At 38.8% G+C, this 23,157-nt stretch overlaps 1 protein-coding gene across 1 annotated transcript in view; it reads right to left on the reverse strand.

Annotated features, from left to right (window-relative positions):
- The window catches only part of EYS (EGF-like photoreceptor maintenance factor), a 765,120-nt gene that overhangs the window by 34,019 nt on the left and 707,944 nt on the right, over positions 1-23,157 (reverse strand). The window contains exons 38-40 of the mRNA XM_087882471.1: positions 5,844-6,016; positions 2,694-2,876; positions 481-647 (exon numbers count right to left, since the gene is read on the reverse strand). Of these exons, the coding sequence (XP_087738597.1) occupies positions 481-647; positions 2,694-2,876; positions 5,844-6,016 (523 nt within the window). The remainder of the gene's footprint in view (positions 1-480; positions 648-2,693; positions 2,877-5,843; positions 6,017-23,157) is intronic.

Genomic DNA, 23,157 nt, shown 5'->3' on the forward strand with positions numbered 1-23,157 from the left:
GGCACCTGCTATGCATTTCTGTGTATATCTAAGTGAAGCTCATTGTTATTTATTTTCACATTCTCCAAAGGAATTCAGGATGGAATGTATAGGTTTATTTAATTATTATATTTATAAACCCCATACAGGAACTCAAGCTGATATTTATAACACTCTCTCCTCTGATTCCCCACCCCCCAACAGCTGTGTGAAATATGTTAAGCTACAAGAGAACTGTAGGTGCCTGCAGATAAGAATCTGGGTCTTCCTGGTGAACATCTAACCCTTAATCACTACACTATACTGCCTCTCAGTTAAATTAAAAGCACGTCAATGTTAGATTAAAGTTAGATTTTTCTTCTTCCCATTTTATCCTGCTAACAGCATTGTGGGGTAACCCAAAAGCATGATAGTGTCATGACCAAAGCCACAATTCTAATCCTTGCTACAATAGGAACTACAGTTAGTAGTGAGATGAAGCGTTTCTAAAACAGAGCTTACCTTCATCCAGCCACTTCTAAGAAATCTGCCAAGGCTGACTGTGTGAATGAGAAGTGTCAGATCAAGTGGTTCACTAGTAATAGTTGCGATTCCAGATCCCAGATTGTAACTGTACACCAAGCTACCATTTCGCAGTCCCAACACTAGGAAATCATCCCCAGTAAGACCTGGAATGAGAATAATCACATCACTGCCAAAAAAAACTGTTACAGAGACTTCACTTTAGATAATTGTGATAAAGTTAGCGTGACAGAATTACCTTATTATGGGTAATTTGTTTGCATGGCATAAAAGTGAAACTTTCCATTGGAATTCCTGTCCATCAGAAAAATCAAATCCCTCCTGCCAGCCTTCCAAAAAGCCTCAAAGATATGGATGTGCTCCTAGGCATATGGGTCAGGAAGTCAGTTAGAACCCATTGGATGTTTTTTAGTTTACTACAGAATGTAAAATAAGAGGGTTGAAAGAGACCTTGGAGGTCTTCTAGTCCATCCCCTTGCTTGAGCAGGAGAGCTTATGCCATTCCAGACAAATGGTTGACCAGTCTCCTTTTGAAAGCCTCCAGTGATGGAGTACTCACTTCTGAAGGCAAGCCGATCTACTGATTAATTATTCTCACTGACAGGAAATTTCTCTTCAGTTCTAGATTGAATTGAATTCTGTTAAATTTGTTGTTTTACCTCAGTGGGCATTATCGGTTTTATATTTTGGTTGTAATTTTCTATGGTGTTTTTATTTGTTGTAAGCTGCCCAGAGCCATCATAGCAAAATGTGTGGCCATTTAAATCCAATTACGGTAAATACATTTAAAAAACCCAGGAGTATTTCTTTTTGGCTTTCCCATTTCCCTCACTATACTATCTATACAGTACTTTAATTACTGAAAAACCCAAGAATTTACATTACCTTTTGGAAAGGTTTTGTTTTCAGAAAGTGTCAATGTCTTCAATAATGAAAATTATCTTACCATATCAGAAAACAGCATTCCAAATGACAATTTAGCCATAATTGGCAAAACTAAACTGGAGAAGGAGAACTCATTTACATTATAAAAATGAGGAGGAATCAATTTCTGACAACTTCATACAGATAAAGCCATGTAGTTTTGTGGCCAGCAGAATGAAAGTGGGTTACTACTGTCTTTTTTCTAGATTTTAAAAAAATTCTTAGTGTAGTCTATAGCCTTGGTTGACTGCTATCAAAGTACAGTACTAAACAGGTCCAACCCTCCTTAGTGTTTGAAGATCATCTAAGCTCATCTTAATACTGTCACTTAACTGGGCAATTGTAAGCAAAAGAGAATACATTAGAAAATAAATGGTGGAATGCAGGGATGGGTTCTACTTACCTTTACTATTGGTTCGCAATGGGGCCATGCACGGGGTTGACTGCAGCATTTACCCACAGCTCTTCAGTGTTTATTTACACTTAGTTTTATTATCATTTTTTTTAAAAAAAATATATGGCCATTAACAACTAATTTCTCGGCTCTGGAGATAATAACTGGTCAGAGAGATTAATTAACTGGAGAGATAAAGTAGGGAATGCTAAGAAAAACAGCCTGGAAAAGGACAAGACCATGAAATGCAAAGGTGAACACAAGAACCAATCCAAGAACAGCTGAAGGAAGAGCTCTGAGACATGCAAGGACATCCAAGGTCCTAAGCAACCTACAGTGGAAGATCTGCTGCACAACACAATAATTCAGTGAGTCATATCTTCATAGCAAAAACAAATATGTGATGCTTGACAAGGAGTGTGAGGAACTGACAACTCTCAAAGAGAAAGCTCAGTAAGGAACTGAGAAAGCAGGGTGTTAGACTCTTGATGTAGTGCAGACAAGAAGCACAACCAGGAGAAGTATCTCTGTGTTAATTGTAAAGTTATATTAATAGAATCTTGCAAGGCTGGAAATATTTCCCTTCTTCATTCATTTTTACTCTTGGGAAAATTAGGGAGGAACCCTTTTGATATGTTTCCCACAGTCCTTCTCCTTCTGTTTACTATCTTTTACGTACTGGATGTCCAGTCTGACGTTCTCCCTCCTATCTCCCAAGGTCATTCTCACGTACCATTACACAGGAAAACTGGAAGATCCTTACTTTGAGTTTGAATGCACATGCTCATATAGTCATCTAAAATCAGCTACTGGCTGATAAACATTCCATCATAATTTCCTAGCTTCTATAAGGAAACACTTTCTGAATCCTTACCTTGGCCCTTCTGACCAGTGAAAAAGAGGAGATTGTCTTGTAGCGATGAGTTGTGGTTGGCCAGCTGAAATTTCAGGTGGAATTCATAGCATAGGCTGATGTTTGGAATTGCTGAATATGCTAGGAACGAGGTATAGCCAAAAGCATCTGTTCCACTGAAGCTAAGAGAGGTTATATTAATGGCTGTGAAAAAAATAATTAAAAAATTGCAGAAAACTAGCATTAAAAAAATGACTTTACTCAAACACAGATTTTCTTCCTTCTTAAACCATAGACATTGGGAAGGAGAATTGGGATTTCTTGAGTCCTCCTTACTCTTTTTGCACTATAGCTCCCATGCTTCTGATGAATAAATATGAAACAGCCCACTCTGTTTTAAATATAATGGAGTATGACAACCAAATCTTGCCTACAAAATTCTGGATGACCTGTAGATGACAAGAAAGAAATACCTTGTTTTTCCCAAAATAAGACATCCCCTGATAATAAGCCCAATTGGACTTTTGAGCAAATGGCAATAAGGCCAAATGGCAATAAGGCCAAGCACTTATCTCAGGGTCTTATTTTCAGGGAAACATGGTACATCTTTGCTGTCATCTAGTGATTTTCCAGATTTTTTCCACTCCAAATATGATAGCTTTACAATTGTAATTTATGGTAATTTCCAGCTGCAGCTTTTCTGGAATCATTATCCTTCCATATTCATTGATTCACAACCTTGTACCCAGCTCAAACCTCAACGTGTTTATCTTAAATTCCACTAGAAGTTTTCCTATCAATTATTCCTCTTCATTTTTCTCACCTTTTCACAGAAAATCTGTTAAGGAAGATTGATCTGTTAGGGAAGAGTGATTTTTGATTAGCAGCACAGTATGCTCTCCGGCTGGGAACACTGTAAGATCTCTTGTATTGAGGAAAGGAAAAAACAAGAACATTACAAGAGCTGCATGGGATCAGGGCAATGTTCCAGATATTAGGGAAGTACCAAAAAGTTCATTTCTTATAGTTCTGCCTTAGTCTTTTTGGACACTGCTGTTTGTTTCTTTGTTTGTTTATTTATATATAAAGTGTTTTTCTATCGAGGCACCTGGTCTACCCCAACATGTGGGAGGGAGCATCCTGTTTCCCTTTTGCCTTTCAGCTCCAATCCATGAGCCCTCAAGCAGTCGCATTCACGACAAACCATTTTTATACCAAATTTATATTTTGCTGATAAAGAAATAAAGGGAGACTAGTATAGATCTATTTCAAACTATTTAGCTCTCATCAGCTAGCCATACCCTTATAAGGTTCGAATCCGAGTAAGGGTATGGCTAGCTGATGAGAGCTAAATAGCTTGAAATAGATCTATACTAGTCTTCCTTTATTTCTTTATCAGCAAAATATTATATATATATGTACATATATATATATATATATATATATATATATATATATATATATATATATATATATATATATATATATATATATATATATGTACATATATATATATGACATAAATGGCCACTGATGTAATGACTCTAGATGACTCACAACATTCCCTAAAACATGGTTAAAAGCAAAGCTATCCTTCCCCCCCCAGGGGCCAGATTAACATCCTGGCAGCTCAACCCCCATCCTAGCCCAATGCTTGGGGGAAGAGTCAGGTCTTCACAGCCCTCTGGAAGGCTAAAAAGGTAGGGATACCTCAAATTTCAGATAGAAGGTGCTCCAAATGGCTGGGGCAGCTACTGGGAAGGTGTGTCTCCAATATCCCACCAGATGGCGTTTTTTAAGAGAGTGGATATGGAGTGTGCCCAGCCTATCAAACCTAATAGGAGGGGTTGAAACAGCATCTGAAAGCATCTAGGATCCAGCAGTCTGATATTTCTCAATCTGTTGTCAATGTGTGGGAACAAAAATAAAGTTTCTCTCTTCAAATTTTTAAAATGGCCATATCTTTTGCAATGTTGGTAGCTTTCAAAACTGTTCCTGACAGCCACCACTTCTATGCGCACGCTTGGTTGCTTCGCTTCTCCTTTTCAGAGAAAAAATCTGGCTCTGCCAGATTTACACACCATGTAAAGACAACCAGGAGCAGCTTCCCATGTAGCTGCAAGAACCTTGTAAAATATATAGCTGCTTTATTAATTTGAAGAGAGGTGCTTTGTATTCCCATAAATTATGAAACACCTACAGGTAATCCTCAATTTGCAACCAGGATTAGGACCAGAATTTTCACTGCTAAGAGAGGCAGTCATTAAGCGAGTCATGCCCAATTTTATGATGCTATGGTTGTTAAGTGAATCTCTGCAGTAGTTAAGTGAAACATTCCGTTATTAAGCAAATCCGTCTTCCCTCATTGACTTTGCTTGTCAGAAGCTGGCTTGCAAATAGTGATCACATGACCCTGGGACATTGCAACCAGCATAGATACATGCTGGTTGCTAGGTGCCTGAATTTTGATCGTGTGACCATGCAGATTCTGTGACATTCAAAAGTCTGAGGACTGGTTTTAAGTCACTTTTTTCAGTACCATTATATCTTCGAACAGTTGATAAACAAATGATTGACAGTTGAAGACTATCTGCATTTCAAGATTTACACACTCTAGTGTTTGTTTGTGTTTTTGTGTGTAATACTAAATGAATTAACAGAAAATATGTACACATGCACTGCCCTATATTTGAAAATGAAATATTCCAGAGAACTCCAGAACGTTCTATTCCTCTGCTGGACCGTGTGCAAAATCCTATGGACCATGCCATTCCAGCTGCAATTTGGTTATTTCCCAAAGTAAATAATGCAAACTGGAAAGTAATTGAAGTGTCCAGGAGACATTGTTTCAGAGGAAAGATTTAGATTACATCCAATTCAGAGGCTTTACTTTGGAAATGGCCTACCACCACCAGAATGGCATGATGCAGGGCAGAAGTGTTGGCACAATGTTGGGATTGTGCATTTTGCACAACATTTTGAAGCTTTGTACATCCCATTATTAACAATATTGATAATTTTAATCTCAAATAGGGGTATAATAAGATGCATTCAGTTTATAGGGGTTAATGTTCTAACATTGAAATTTGCTTTTGAATGACAATTTCATCCCTTTCACTTTCCTTAAAAAAAGGGAAGGGGCTCTGGCTTAGAACTCATAATCGTTCTTACCATCGTTACAAAGAATTCCAGTTCTTCCATACGGACAGAGGCACACAACATCCTGTTTGGATTTAGGAAAACAAGTTGCTCCATTCCCACATGGATTTTGCTCACAGTTTGAAAGCTGACATAATTTTCCAGAGTAGCTAGGAGGACATTCACAGAACCAGTTCTCTGTGTCACTGTAGAAAGAAAGAAGAAAGGAAGGAAGGAAGGAAGGAAGGAAGGAAGGAAGGAAGGAAGGAAGAAAGAAAGAAAGAAAGAAGGAAGGAAGGAAGGAAGGAAAGAAGGAAGGAAGGAAGGAAGGAAAGAAAGAAAGAAAGAAAGAAAGAAAGAAAGAAAGAAAGAAAGAAAGAAAAAAAGAAAGAAAGAAAATGTATAAACACACATATACTGTACTGTACATACACACGCACGCATAGAAAAGAACAGCAGTCATCATTCGCTCTCAAATCTACTAAAGCAATATTCAACTAGGCAAGTTCTTTGCATATGGTTTAGAAGTCTTTTCAAGTTTGGGATTCTTTGCTCTAAAACTGTTGCTCCTTTATATTTTATGGCTACCATTTCAAAGCTTTTTTTAAAAAGCATTTGCCAAGCTTCTCTTGCCATTTGCTATCTTGTGTGCAGAATATTCAGAGGTCCTCCAATTATTTGCACTATTGCCTTAGTGCAGGGCCAAGTATTGCTATTTGCTTTCAAGTTTTCAAAAGCACGAACAAGGCCAAAGGGAAATGTATACCTTAAAATAAAAAAAAAAGTTATTTGAGATTGTAAAAAAAGTTTGATAACTGGATTGCTTCTTACCCATCCCCTGCTTTTAGCAGTAGCTTATGAACGAAGAGTTTAGGAGAAACAGTTTGTATGATTTTCTATGCCGTTTTTGGCTGAAGATAAGAAAAACATGGCCTTACTATGAATGTTTGGTTCGTGCATAATTTACATGTAGTAAGTAGAAAATTGGAAACAACATTATTATTGTTATTAATATGAATAACAATCTGTCTTCCAAGCAAGAGGTTCCATAGATATTGAGCAGATATAAATTACAAATCATATCTGAGCTTGCTTTATATCAGGGGTATCAGATTCGATTTAATTGAGGGCCGCATCAAGGTTGTGTTTGACTTGGGGGGCTGGGGTGGGCGTGGCCAGGATGGGCATGGCCAGCTTGATGTCACTCATGTCAGCAGCGCCTGTGGTGGCTCGAGCACTCTGCCAGCAAAAATGGGCTCCCGACCTCTGTTTTCGGCTGCAACGGCCTCCTGCACTCCTCTGCCAGTGAAAACGGAGCTCAGAGGCCCATGTGCAGCCTTCCTGAGCTCCATTTTCACTGGCAGAGGCACCACGACTTGGTCCTTCGCTGTTTCCAGGGCAGCCCGGCGGGCCTGATCTAAGCATTCTGCGGGCTGGATCCAACCCGCGGGCCTTGAGTTTGATACCACTGCTTTATGTGGACAATGCACACATATTTCATGGTGAAACCTTTAATTTTTGCTTTGGAAAAAGGAAGGGTGTAGTGAGTTCTTAGCTTCAAGCATCCATATGCATAACTCAATTTCTAAACAATCAATTCTCATCAATTGTTCACTATAACAATAGCGCTAGTGAGCATAATAGTGGTGGGTTGCCCCTGGTTCCCACCGGTTCTATAGAACCAGTAGTAAAACCGGCGGGAGGCTCCGCCCACTGACCCCAACGTCATCAAATCACTTCTGCGCAAGCGCAGCCCTGCTGCAAACCGGTAGTAAAGATAAGTAGAACCCACCCCGGAGCATAAGAAATAGAAAGTAACCAATTAGCTCTATGTTTGTTCCTTAACTTTTCTTTAAATTGGTTATCTTATTTTTTCTTCTGACCATTTCTACCCCCAGGAAGAGTGTCCATGCATTTCCTTTCCCCACTAGGGGGGGAAATATTTATTTATTTAATACTAAAATACAGAAGATACTGGGAAAATACAGGACGATATTGGGCTCCAATTTATGTCAATGACACCATCTAGATTCTAAAGATGTTTTCAAGTGAGACATTTACTATATTGGTTTTCTTTTTCCTGAGAATTTTGCCAAAGAAGGAAAGAGGAGAGCAGAGGGAGTCAAACAATATAGTCTTCAATTTATGAGTTTTCTTCCTGCTCATCTCTTGCATTAAAAACAAACAAAAAAAGAGAGAGACCAATTGGCACAGTGATCTTTTCTTGGTAGCTCTGGGACCAGAAGCCTCTGGACTGAACAAAAAGATGGCAGTTTCAGAGAAAAGAACAAGGATGAAAGCAACCATTACCTTTTGGAAAGATTAAAACTTAGTAACCTTTTCAACAACTCTGAGAAACAGACTAATAGAGTTGTCTGCTTTTGACCAAAAAGGACAAAAGACTGGCTGGGATGGCGCCTCACTCTGATGATACCAATTGATACAAAGTATATAAAAAAAATTCCCAACCATTTTAGGGAACATGGTTGGTCTAATGGTTGAAACATGAGTGCTTTGCATATGCTAATGTGATTAGTGAAACACTAAGTTTGGAATTCTTTGTATGGAATGCTAAGGAATGCTTTGTCCATATCACCTGAAGTTCTACAAATACTTACATTTTTGCTTTTATCCTAAATTAACTGATTGAGTGTAATTAAAAGCACCGCATTGTCCTAGAAATTCCCCGTTATATTTCCCTGGTTAAAGACATGCTTGATTAACCTGGCAAGTCTACTGAACAGTATATATTTGGGCTGGTGGATATTTCTACATTGTTTATAAATGCATTAGTGAGATTTCTAGGGAAGGAGCTGTATTTGTTCGCTGAATGTCTAAGGATAGATTCAATGGGGAAAATTGTTTATCAGACTTTATTAATTTGATTGCCTTCCTAGCAACTAACAATGTGCTCTTGTAGCTTTTTGTAAGCAAAAACAATTAATATCCTGCATTGCATTCTGAACAGATGCTTGCAGCTTTATCATTGCAGATGCTAAGTAGTTTTTTTTAGTTCCACAATTTATCCCTTTAGCTTTTATTGGCAACTCTTCAAAGAAGCTGCTGTTGGCATAAAAACAAACCTACATATGTGGAAAGGGGTAAGAACATTGTATTAAAGTGCCTACAATACAGGGAGCTGTAAAACCTCACTGAGCAATTCAGTTGATTTTAGCTTTGTACAAGTAATAGACACCATTTACAGTTACAACAGTAATAAAAACGTAACTTTGGCACTAGGCTTCACAATTTACAAATTTCATGTCTGTACAGCAAAGCAAAGCAAAGCTGAAGTAAGTATATAAGCAGTCTTGGTTTCACTTTGTTTAATGATTGATAGGACAACATGCTCAGAGATGTTTTCCTGAAATGGACGGATGTGTGTCTTGTCAGTGGTCAATTGCACAATTCCTGGGTGGACCTTACCAGGTACCTTTGAAGGGTTTGTGCTACTGCCTCTTTTCCTGTGGTGGCACAGTGGTTAGAATGAAGTATTGCAGGCGGACTCTGCCGACTGCCAGCAGTTCGATCTTGACTGGGTCAAAGTTGACACAGGCTTCCATCCTTCTGAGGTCAGTAAAAGGATTGTTAGGGGAAATATGCTGACTCTGTAAACCACTTAGAGAGTGCTGTAAAGCACTATAGAGCAGTATATAAGTCTAAGTGCTATTGCTACTGCTTCTAAACATGGCATCTGGAGGTAGCCTGTCTTTTGCAGGGATTCTGATTGGATGTTCCTGACTGCAGATTGTGAATGACATTAGAGTGTTCCACACAGTATTTATAAAAAAGTTAATCAGTTTGCAAGAATCAGATTGGGTAGATAAAACTCTCACATTTATTGAAATTGATTCCAAATCAGTTTAAACTTACAGTAAATTACTGTACAGTAAATACAGTCAATTATATTACTGTATTAGCTAAATGTTAATGTTTCCCTTACTGTATTCTACAATGTATACTTTCCTTGTCTACTTTTAAAAATAATCATCCTTCCCTACCTACATTGTTCTGATATATTGAAACAATACCCAAGGTCCTCACATTGTGTACCAGAAAAATATATTGATTATAGAAACATCCTATGTGGTACAATAGCTAGCTGAGGGGTCTTTGGTGTTCTCTGAGTTTGGTTGTTTTGTTGCAGATATTTCATTATTCAGTGCACTGATGAGGTTAACCAGTTTGGTTAATAAAATGTCTGCAGAAAACAACAAGCTCAGAGAGCACCAAGGAGTCAGAATAGAATAGAATAGAATAGAATAGAATAGAATAGAATAGAATAGAATAGAATAGAATAGAATAGAATAGAATAGAATAGAATAACAAGAGTTAGAAGGGACCTGGGAGGTCTTCTAGTCCAACCCTCTGCTTAGGCAGGAAACCCTACACCACTTCAGACAAATGGTTATCTAATCTCTTCTTAAACACTTCCAGTGTTGGAGCATTTACAACTTCTGGAAGCCCTGAACTTAATTTCAACCCTGAGCTAGAAATATTCTCCTCCATCGATTGAGCTTTAAGACTTAAGATTGATGAAATACCCAGATGCTAATCTTTACTCAACTTTGAAGCACCCTGGGCAGTTTTGTCCAGCTCTGTTCTTTTGGTCAGATTTATTACACAGCGTTGTTATTGTAAGGATAAAGTGGGAAAGAGCTATGTAAGATAACATGACCTTCTCAAATAGAATTGGGATATAAATCTAACAAAAATAATAGAATATCAAATGCCTGCTGTTGGGTGACAATAGATGGAAATTGTATGGCCTTCATTTACCACTTGTGGACTTAAGGGATATTAAGTCATGCAACTTAAGGGTCAAGGGTCAACAATATTTGAAATGACACCTGTTAGGAATCAGAAATTCTCTATCTTTTCCCTTTAACATATTTTCATTTTTTGTGCTGGCTGCTTGTGTTTATTGGATAGAAATCTCAAATGCTTCCTTGCTACTGTCTGAGGCAGAAAGAAAACTGGTGATTATTAAAAATGAAAATATAATTTTTTAAAGAGAGTCTATAGCTCTCTCAGTAAGCCTCTTATCTATTTTCACTATACATGCAAACAATGGGGGAAGGGAATTCAGAGTGATATTTATTCAGTGGCTTGTTATATACGGTATTAGAGATTGAGGTCATCTCTGTTATAGAATGAAAGATGGAAAATTAGAATATGCTAATGATTGTCATTCCCATTAAATTTAGATTGTTGATTCTTATTGGACTATTTCTTAATAGGGGGTTGGTGTAATGGGCCTAGTGGGGGTGGCCATTAACAGCATGGGAAGGAACATTAACAGATTAACAGAGTTGGAAGGGACCTTGTAGGTCATCTAATGCAACTCCCCACCCAAGGAGACCCTACACCAGGGGTGTCAAACACGTGGCCCACAGGCTGAATCCGGCCCGTGATAGGCCATGGAGTTGGCCTATGGAGACAGCAAGGGACCAGCCCCTGCTGCCCTGAGCCTGGTCACACCCACCCAGTCAGCTGTGATGACCAGGCCACACCACCCTCTGCCCCCCAAGGGCAAACATAATCCCAATGGGACCCACGATGGGATCAAGTTTGACACCCCTGCCTTACACCATTTCTAACAGATGGCAGTCAGGCCTCTTCTTGAAAGCCTCCAATGATGAAGCTCCCACAACTTCTGAAGGCAAGCTGTTCCATTGGTTAATTGTTCTCACTGTCAAAAAAATTATCTTTATCTCTCCTTGAATCTTTCCTTTATCAGTTTCAATTCCTGGTTTATAAAATGCAGAATCATCATCTGGAATTGGGGGAATAGGATGTGAAGGCTGACATTGTTTAAATGACACAGAAAGGGCATTTTCATGATGTTTACATTGATTAATACTAAGATCTTTCAATCTGATTTGGCAGGGATCTCCTTAGAGGTTTAATTTTCCTTTTCTTTTCTATACATTAATTTTTGGATGGTAACTATCATTTCTTTTACTGCCATTTTTTAAAAAACCAAACAAGTGCTTCTGCATGGGTTTATTTGTAGATAGCACTGCTGTAGATGTTCTCCCCAGGAATCAACTGATTCATATCCATTAGCAGCTGATTAAGGCGATGCACATCTAAGACTCTTCCTGTTACTTTCTCTTTTAAGCATCAATAGCAAATCAGAGCTTCAGATTCAGTGTGAGGAATGGAGGTGTAAATTGCTGCTGCTTTCAAGTCAGTGAAGAATATTATCCTCTGAGATAAATATCTGCCATTACTTTCCTAAATAGTAAAGGTGAAAGATAAACAAGCCAGACATCAAAGGCAAGAAAGCTTAGCATTGTGTGTTATCTTTATGTTCAGTACAAATTATATTTGGATCATTTTAGTTAGCTAAAATTTATGACGAATATTATTTTGTTCTTCCTTCAATAAAATGCAATATAATTTGGTGTGGATATGAAAACCACATTGTGTTCCAGCCTATATTTTTTTTCTTGCTGAATTAAAAAAAAAAAGGTATTTATATGGATCTATGCATAATAGTTATACCAAGCTTTGAAAAAGCAAGTAATTCTTCTCAGACTTGTAAACTAGAGTAGAAATCCCATTGATAGCTAATAGACTATAAAACTGAACAATGTAACATATTTTCTGAAAGACAGGCTTTATTTAAATCAAATTTTAAATTATTAGGAAGAAGGCTCACATTTATTTTTTAAATTGCTTATTAGTTAGTCCTTTAATAATTATTACTAATAAAAAGGCATTTTTGTTATTTGATATGACCTGGATAACATTTTACATTACACAGAGAGAAAGGTATAGATTTCATTTAGCAGGTTTTTATGTTTGTGTGTATGTATGTGTTTCTTCAAGATAGTGTTGATTGTAAGATCCATTAGAAACATAGACGCCTAATACACTATTCCTTTTCAGCCAGAGTAAAATCATAGCACCCGGAGGCTCCAACTGGCGCAGAGTGCGGCCACGCGGGTGGTAATGGGAACGACATGGCGTTCCCATGTAACACCTCTCCTGCGCGAGCTGCACTGGCTCCCGGTGGTCTTCCAGGTGCGCTTCAAGGTTTTGGTTACCACCTTTAGAGCGCTCCATGGCTTAGGACCTGGTTATCTACGGGACCGCCTACTACCACCAATAGCCTCCCACTGGTCAGTACGCTCTCATAGAGAGGGGCTCCTCCGGGTGCCGTCGGCCAAACAATGTTGACTGGCGGCCCCTAGGGGGAGAGCCTTCTCTGTGGGGGCACCTACTATCTGGAACGAGCTCCCTGGATCTGCACACCTTCCGCCGCGCTCTTAAGACCTTTTTATTCCACCAAGCGGGCCTGGCCTAATCTTTTCCCTCTTTTTAATTATGCAAATTTTAATCGGTTTTTAAAATGATTGGGGTGTTTTAATCTGTCTGGGCCAAATTGTTTAATTCGATTTTACTTTGTTTTTAAATTTTGTATCTATGTATTTTTACTGTTTAGCTGTTCACCGCCCTGAGTCCTTCGGGAGTAGGGCGGTATATAAATCAAAAAATAAATGAAATGAATAGCATGTTCAACACAGAAAAGGAACAAGAAATAGTAAGTCAAAAGCATTAAAGCATGAGATAATAAAGAGAAATAAACTAACTCAATTTTCCATATGCCATGGTCATTAGCAGACAAGACCAAAGATATTGCTCCGATCAATTATGGATTTCACATAACGTTTTTAGTAAGATAGAAATGGTAGAGACTAGGTTACTGATTAATAAATGTGGTGTAGACTAGGTTAATTCTGGCCCAGTATACCACAAAAGTAACCAAAACCCAGGTTTATCCCTAGTATAAAAATATTATTCTACACAAATTAGGATTGATATTTTACAGGCTACTTTGCAAGTTAATTTTGAACTAACAGTTCAACACTAATAGTTCAAAATAATAATAATTTTTAAGAAAGGCAATTTTAGACAAGTTAACACAAGAAACTTAAAATAACAGGTGAATGGTAAGTAGAACCATCATCTCTAACCTCTTTTACATTTAGAAGCTGGGAAATAAAAACAGGATAACTCCAACTTGTCATCCGTATTCTTTGTATGAACATTAAAAATGACATTGGTGGAATGGATGCCGGCTCCAGAGCATTATATCTTTTTTTTTATTGCAACCATCTTTATAATCAATTTGCTTTGCCAATGGTAGGCAATTATTTTTAATGTTTCAAAACTCAGCATACATAGCCAGAACATTTCTAATAGCACATGATGAAGCTCATGCTTTTCAGGTTTGAAAAGGATTGCTGGTTGCCCTTCTCCCATAATGAAGCACAGGTGATGCAGACAGTGCACCTCAGTATACACATTGATAAGTTGATAACTGTCCTTCTGCAGTTTCAAGAGTTTGTTTTGTTTTGTGAATTTAGCTGATTTATAAGTAGGTATGCTGAATCATATAGGAGAAGGAGTGACAGAATGTCGGGGCGGAGTTAAAAGAGGGGATCAGCCTAGAATCCCTACATAGTCATAAGTGGAGTAAGTCCAACCCCCTTTATATTCCACTGATCCTTATCTAACTCCAAGCAGGTGCTAACCATTAGCTGAGACAATTCCTGTGCATAGGCTTTTTAGCAATAAATCCATTTCATTGGCCATCACTGTGCGCACTTGGTCTTTCATGCCTGACCATTTTTTCCTTTGAACATACCCCTTAAACTTATGAATGTGAATGGGGGGGAAATGGCATAGCAGGCCTAAAGAAAGACGATGGGAAAGGTGAGGAGTAATACAAGAAAATAAATTCATGAGAAACAACAGAGAGTGAGAACAATAAAAGAATAACAATAGTTAAGTAACAAAACAAGCTTTTATTGTTTTAAAGTTTTTTCTCCTTCAAAGAGAAAAGGAAATGTAAAGCAAACTGGGTTTTAATTAATGAAAGATAAAATTGAGGCAAGAAAACCAAACTAATTATAAAACTAAAAAAAACAATACCCATCTTATTAATTCAAGAAATTCCTTGTTTTCTCAGTTTCATATCTGTAAATTGAATAAGAATGTCCTTAAATTCTTTATGGTTTGAGCCATACAAGATAAGCATACCACAAATGTATTTTTGGCCGAACCTCAAAAATGTGGTCCAAGAGGCATAATTGATAAAACTTTTCTTTGAAACAACAAATACTCTTCTACCCAGGATTAAAATGGTACAAATAAAGATCTGCATCCCATAAAAGTTGCTTGTGGGTGGTGGGCTTAATAAGAAAAGAAATTAAACAGTACTTTAATTCAATGGTGGGCTACTTTTTGTGGCCCAAACCACATTTACTTTTTTGGGGGAAACTGCATTATTATGCAGTGTAAAGCTGCAGTGGATACAAAATTGTCTTTCCATCTTTTCCAGGGTGTTTCCTAAGTTTTATTTTCAAAATACATAGTTTTCACTTCCAAGTGGTAAGAAATAGTCTTTCAGAAACTGTCTCATTAAAATATGGTGGCTGATCAGAGGCAGCAAAGGGTTGGTAGACCACAAAGGGATCTGGGGTTCCAATTCACCTCCTACTTTCCTGACCTTTATAAGAAGTTTATGTGAAGTTGGAAAAAATATCTTAAAATATCTTTTGTGCAATAGACATTTTGTGTATTTTTTGAACAAATGGCTGCTTTTTACATTCAGGAACCAATTTTGGGGCAAGAAGGAAGAATCCATGTAATTGATCCATACATTACCCTGTAGTTCAGGGGTGTGAAATTCAAGGCCCAGGGGCCAGATCCGGCACATGGGGCTGCCCTGGAAACAGCAAAGGACTGGCCCGTGGTATCTCTGCCAACAAAAATGGCTCTCCCGAGCTCCATTTTCACTGGCAGAGGGTTGCGAGAGTCCGTTGTAGCTGAAAATGGAGCTTGGGAGCCCGTTTTCACTGGCAGAGTGCTCAGGACACCACAGGTGCCCCTGATGATGTTGAGTGATGTTGAGTGATGTTAAACTGGTCACATCCACCCTGACCCCCACCCTCCCCCAAGGTCAAATACAACCCTGATGCGGCCCTCAATGAAATTAAGTTTAACACCCCTGCTGTAGTTGGTCCACTTTAAACATTTCCCCATCTGGGAGATGTTTACAGAAAAGTGTCCCGTAAAGCAAGAAAGGATCCTGGAGATCTCCTTCTTAATGCAGGTAATAGGTATTTATTTGAGGCTTCCCAGAATGCCAACATATTAAATAGTTGCTAGGCTATAGTCTAAAACCTGAAAACTGCTTCTTAAAATGTATTCATAGACCATAGTAGGAAGTTTAAGCCTGAAGCTTGTATATTATAAAGATCTAATGGTTGCTGTCTGTTATAGGAATGCAAGAGCTACTTCAAAGTTTGCTATTACTAGATAAAGCAAATATTAAAGTTCTAGGTAGCCCAGACAAGTCGGTTCATCCATCAGGTTTCAGAATTGCTTTATGAGAATCTGTAAGGTTTATTATTCTGGCAAGTGCCTCTAATGTAAATGCTGGAGCCATAAGGATAAAATAAAGCTCTCCTACTAATACAGTAAATCAAAACTGTACTCAGAGTTTAGCACTTGCATTTCAGCTCCTTTTATTTAAAGAAATCTCAATGGACTCTAGTGCAATAAGCCACTGCACATTTACAGTAATGTGCTTTCTTTCTTTCCTGTTTAAATGAAAGTTCAGTGGCTTTATGGATATTATTTTAGACAATATATGCTTTGAAATAATGGAGTAACGTGCCTTAGAAATTATATACTGAGCCGTAAGACCTTAACATTATAATACTAATGTATTATAAACTGCCTGATTTATTTCTGTTTTTATTGTATTATCCCAACAGTTCTCTATTAAGGCAATATATTACTACTACTACATGCTTATACAATATTCAAGCAAAAGTTTGTAATTCCATACAAAAAGGTCAAGGGAAGGCAGGGCAAGAATCAATTATTGGAAACTAACCAAGGAGAGAACAAACCTAGAACTAAGGAGAAATTTCCTAACAGTGAGAACAATCAACCAATGGAACGGCTTGCCTTCAGAAGTTGTGGGTGCTCCAACAGTGGAGATTTTTAAGAAGAGATTGGACAGCCATTTGTCCAAAAGGGTATAGGGTCTCCTGCGTGAGCAGTGGGTTGGACTAAAAGACCTCTGAGGTCCCTTCCAACTCTATTATTCTGTTATTCTGTATGTGTTGGTTGGAAGCAGAGGTAGTATTTAGCTTGTTCGTACCGGTTCGGGAGAACCAGTAGCGGCAATTTGAGTTGGTTCATGGAACTGGTAAATACCACCTCTCACTGGCCCCGCCCATGCTCGGCCACTTGCCCGCTCGCCACTCGCTCCTCCCACCTGCTCGTGGCTTGCCCCACTTACCCCGCCTTATATATGTTGCTTTCACCACGCGCCTCAGCTAATCGCCTCGCCAGTTGCCTCCATGCCTCGCCCACTCTGCTCAGCTCATCAAAGGTAAACAAGCTGCCCGCTCACCCTTCGCCTTGGGTTAGGGGCCGGGGCCCAGGGACGTGCTATTCCCTGAGGCCCGAAGCCCCGCCCCCTCACCGCCCACCTCGGCTGGGTCGGGGAACGTGCCATTCCCCAGCTCTGGCCTTGCCCTGGAGCCGCTGCCTGCTCGCCCTCCACCTCGCTCACCTACCTTCCATTCCAGTCACCTTGGTGGGGGGACGGACATGGCAAGGCTCGGCCGTCTTTCGCGGGAAGCCTTCAGCTGCCGGTCGTTTTCAGCTGCCTTCTGAGCAGCTCCACTGCAATGCCATCCCTCCGGTGCAGCAGCCGGGTCCGGCTGCAAGCAGCACTGTCAGGCCATTGGGTTCATGTGTGCAGCCAGCGCAAAGAACAAGGTAGCATTGCTATTGAATGCTTGGCTATTGGTTCATCCTTATGACAGTTGCGATGTCCTGGGATCATGTGATCAGCTTTTGTGACCTTCTGACCGGCAAAATCAATGAGGGAGCCAAATTCGCTCAACAAACATGCTACTAACTTAACAACTGCAATGATTCACTTAACAACTGTGACATGAAAGGTCATAAAATGGGGCAAAACTCAATAACTGTCTTGCTTAGCAATGGAAATTGTGGTTGTAAGTTGAGGACTACCTGAATCTGAACAGCCCTCCCAAAAATAGGAAGGAAGGAAGCTTAGAGATGTTGCAGTATTGTAAACATTTGTGCTTTTAGCTTATTCATTACATCAGCAACCATAATCTTCATAAACTTTGTTTTTAATTCCCCCCCACACCATTTGCTGCACACTTGCTGAAAAATGAAATGCATGCAATGTCTGAGGTGAGCATATGCCATACTGCAAAACTGGGATCCTGTTTTTAATCACTGAAAGCATGGAGTTGCTATTGCCTGATTCCTGACTCTTGCCTCTGTGAAAGACTGTTGAATGCAAGTACCTCTTTCTATGCCAGGGGTGTCAAACTCACATCGTCATGGTGGCGTCACATAACGTATCGGGACTTTTTCCCCCTTCACACAACTGGGTGTGGGTGTGGCCAGCAGGTGACGCCTCTGGCCCACAGGCCAGTAGTTTGACAACTCTGTTCTATGCTCACCTTTAAATTTTAAGTATAAATCTAACACATGTGAGGAATACAACTAAAAATATAAACTGCAAAAAGTCTACTGTAAATCCAGGACCAAAGTTATGTACTACATTTAAGAAACATAAAATTATCCCCTAGTCTAAAAATAAATAAATACTGGCAATTATTGCAGGATCCAATCATATGCATGTTCAACTAAGATTATGCATCCCTGAACCAGCAGGGATTTACTTTTGAATAAAGATGGACGTGCTTTCTGTGCATTATTTAAATGAGCATTGTTATCTGGAAACCTGCCTAATTTTTGAGAGATGAAGATGAATTATAATGAAAAAAACCCTCTTATTGATGTGTGCCTGGTCATAGGAAGTATATATTTGTTCAGCGCAAGTTCCGTTTTAAGGAAACTCATTTCCAAATAAAGCTGCAATTCCACAATCAGTCAGTTTAGATGCTGTGGAAATGTTCTTCCCTGCCATTTGTGATCCTGAAAAATCTCCTGAAAAATGATTGAGCTTTTAATTATCAGTGGAATAAATGCCGGAGGCATCGGGCACAATGCAAGTGGTAGTGGTTCCACAATATCTTGGAAGTCCTCTTGTTGTCCCAAATGCCCACATGGAGGAGGAAGAAATGACATCATAGTTTCCCCACCTGTTTGTGTTAGTGGAGGTGGAGAAAGAATACCATGAAAATCTATGGAGATTCTCCGTCATCCAGATCATGGTTGCCCCAAAGATGCTTTTTCAAGAGGCAACTGGATTTTCTTTGTTTTTTCTTGAAGAAGTCTTGCTTCTCATCCAAGAAGCTTCTTCAGTTCTAAACCTTCTTGGATGAGAAATGAACTGAAGAAAGTTCTTGGATGAGAAGCAAAATGTCTTCAAGGAACAACAAAGAAAGCCCAGTTGCTTCTTGAAAAAGCATCTTTGTGACAAGACAATGAAAGGGAAAGCTGGGAAAAAAATCCTGCCGGACAACAGCATCAATAACAGCTGTAGTTAATTCAAGAGTGCAGAATCTTCTCCCAGGAATTCCACATCACAAGATGATATTTCATATAAACAGCTAACAAAAGAAATCTCATGGTAAGTTTCATATCATATTCATATACATATACATATATTCATATACATAAAACTATGACAAGTATGATTTGTGTGTTATTTTGAAATAACTATGTTAAGGCATGTAAAAAAGTTAGAAAAGATATGTCAAGTCAAAAAAAATTTGGATGCAAATACAGACATTAAATTTAATATTAAAATTCAACTGAAATCAGACACATTTTTTATGGGGCTAAAGGATACAAACTACAACTACAAACTCAAGGTAAACCGCTCCAAACTTGATTGCAGAAAATATGACTTCAGTAGAGTGGTCAATGCCTGGAATGCACTACCTGATTCTGTGGTTTCTTCCCCAAACTTCCCAAATTTTAACCTAAGACTGTCTACTGTTGACCTCACCCCATTCCTAAGAGGTCTGTAAGGGGCATGCATAAGAGTACCAGCGTGCCTACTGTCCCTGTCCTAATATTCCTTTTTACTCTTACTCTTTTCATGTATTCAAATTATGTTTATACTTTTACCTGTTATCTTATATATGCTTGACAAATAAATAAATAAATAAATAAATAAATAAATAAACTAGCAAAACATTATGGAGTTTTGTTTTTATATGTGATAACAGCAGCAAAACTATTATATGCTCAAAATTGGAAAAGCTTGACACTACCCATAATGGAGGTTAGTGAAGATGATGGAGCCTGCAGAAATGCCTAATTAACTTCATTGACAGTATGAAGAAAGTATCTACACTTATGGTTGGCTGGAAACCCCTTTTTGCATAAAATGGGAAAAATGCTCTTATGACTTATGGTTTTGATGATTGGAAAAGAATGGATAATTGAAAAACTAAGCTTTTTTGGTAATCATAAAATAAGAGACAATTTTGTAATTATGTTTGCTGCAAACAAAATCATTTTTCTATTCCTTCCTTCCTTCCTTCCTTCCTTCCTTCCTTCCTTCCTTCCTTCCTTCCTTCCTTCCTTTTTATATTAGTTTGTATTTGTTTTTGTTCTCTTTAAAACTTTCAATAACATTTATATAAAAAATCCCAATATGGTTGATGCAAAACAGCATTATGTATAATTGTAAATTTCCCCCCAAATTTATATATTCTATATATATATATGTATGTATACATACATGCATACATCTATATATTACACACACACACACACAACATATAGATATATATACAGCATTTGATCATCTAACTACAGTATACACAGAAAAAAAAAAGATGTTATCCTGTGTATTTTGTAAGCCAGCATTTCGTTTCTTCTCTCAATATAAATTTAATCCTGTCTCTCTGCCTTATCAGACTGGATTCCCACAATGATAGTTATGTGTACCCAAATGCACTAGATGGCAGCAAAAACCATCTGTATGTTTAACTCTCATAGCTGAAATTTTTATATGATAGAACCACAGACACACCTGGCAGCATTGTCTGTTCCCTTTCTGTTACTGCTGTGAAAAATGTGTATCTAAGCATACATACATTACATGATTTGCTTTCAGGGTGGGCTATCCTAGGCCAGGTGCATAAAAGAAATAAGCAATAGTAAGCAAAAGAAACTAAGAAGAAAGATAAGAAAATATAGTAGCTTGCATAGCTAAACCTTGTTTGCATAATTACTGATTACTTGCTAAGTAGACATTACTGTAAGTCTTCATACTTCTCTATCCTTGGAAACCATATTTGGTTCTAACCCAGATCACATACGGCTTCATTTGGTGAGGTTTGGTCTCTTGTCCTCTCACTTCTATCTCTCAGAGGAACTCATCAATAGGAACCAACCCTGATTTTCTCAGTTTCTTCTTCTTGACCTATTGATTCTTCTTTCGTATGTTTGTTTTAAGATCTGATCCTTGTCCATTATGGTAGTATGAGCAAAACATCCCAATGAAACTCACTATGGAATTCTATCCATATTTATTCATCACCTATTTATTCTTGACTATATGTTTTTTTGTTTTATCACACACAGAGACACAGACACAGAAACAGACATCGACACGGACATGGGAGGCACTGTTCTGACCCGGCCTTCAGAGAAGCAAGAAACAGACTCCCCACAAAGAAAAAACCCTCTTTATTTACACATTGGGAATTAGCTGCATTCACCAACAGAAAGTCCAGGCAAGAGTCCTGCAAGAAGTTAACTGAAACAATAGTCCTTATCAGCTTGTTATCATAAATGCAAGGTTGTGAGCTCCCAACTGGGAGGCTGCAAATTAAGTCAGTTCAAACAAAGAAATAGACAAACCTCAGTTCTGGCAAGAGAGTCTTTGTTGCACGAAACATACTAGGAGCACATTTTCCAGAAATGCAAACAGTTGTCTGCGACAACCAAACCACTCCCTTTTCCTCCTATTTCTTCCCCAGGCAAGGAGGGGCCAGTCAGCATCCACATTTGTTTTGCTACCTGAGCCGACTCATTGTCCTCCGTTGTTCACCTCTCCTATCTGCTCTGTGCATATGTGCATCTGGAACAGGCCCAAGTTGTTCCTCCTCCTCACTCATCTCTGACTCCAAAGGCAGCTGCCTCTCTGGCTGGGAAATGCCAGACAGTCCTGGCTCTATCTCTGTGTCTGATGCTGAGCATCCATCAGAGCCTTCCCCAGGCTCCAGAACTGGCCCAAGTCCTTCCCCAACTTCCTCATTGTCTGAGTCCGCCACCAGCTACACTGGCAGCTGATGGACCACAACAGACACACACATAGAGAGAGAGACACACACACACACATTGGGAACCCAATTCCCACTGTATTTCAACTTACTTTTATATTTCTCTTGACATATTCAGTTCTTACTTGCATATACCCAAGTGAGAATATGTACTCCCTTATAGCACACACAAACATTTTTGATTTTTTTTTTCTTCAAACCTTCTTTCTTTCCAGGAGAGCACATATAATCTACTTTTTCTTTCAACATTTGTACATCCTAAACTTTCTCCATTAATTTCCCCCTTTTTTAAATTAGACACCCTATCAAGGTTCATACTTTCATTTACTTGTATGCTTTTCGTGCTTTTTTTTTGTTGTTCTTTGGCCTTTTAATTATAACCAGCAATTGTTCATACCATTTAATATTTCATATATTAATTTTCATATCCATGCTCCTTATTTCATCATAAAATCTACTATTTACTGCAATAATTCAAACTCTCAGCCAACAGCAGGACAATGTCTGCATACAAAATTACATGTACATTCACATCCCTAACAAACACATATCTTAATGTTCCCAGAATCATGCCTTATATCAGCGATGGTGAAACCCGAAGACCAGCTGGCCAGCACACGCATGCCTGGTTTTTGGCCATTTTGGGCTGTTTTTCAGTCCATTTTCAGTCCATTTTCAGTCCATTTTGGGGCTGTTTTCAGGACATTGTTTGGGGCATTTTTAGGACATTTTTCAGGCCGCTTTCAGGACATTTTTCAGGCCCTTGTTTGGGCCAAAACTGGCCCAAAAATGACCTGGAAATGGCCTGGAAATGCCCTGAAAAATGCCCTGAAAATGCTCTGAAAACATCCCCAAAACATCCTGCAAACATCCTGAAAACAGCCCAAAATGGCTTGAAAAATGCCCCAAAAATGTCCCGAAAAATGGCCTGGTTTTTTGCCTTTTTTGGGGGTCATTTTCAGGTCATTTTCCGGTGCTCCAGAGCCCTGAAAGACCAGCTGGCAATGGCGCATGTGCCCACAGAGAGGGTTCTGTGTGCTACCTTTGGCAAGGGTGCCATAGGT

The sequence above is a fragment of the Pantherophis guttatus genome, chromosome 1, assembly GCF_059756535.1.
Source record: "Pantherophis guttatus breed Tessera chromosome 1, ASM5975653v1, whole genome shotgun sequence".
Lineage (NCBI taxonomy): Eukaryota > Metazoa > Chordata > Lepidosauria > Squamata > Colubridae > Pantherophis > Pantherophis guttatus.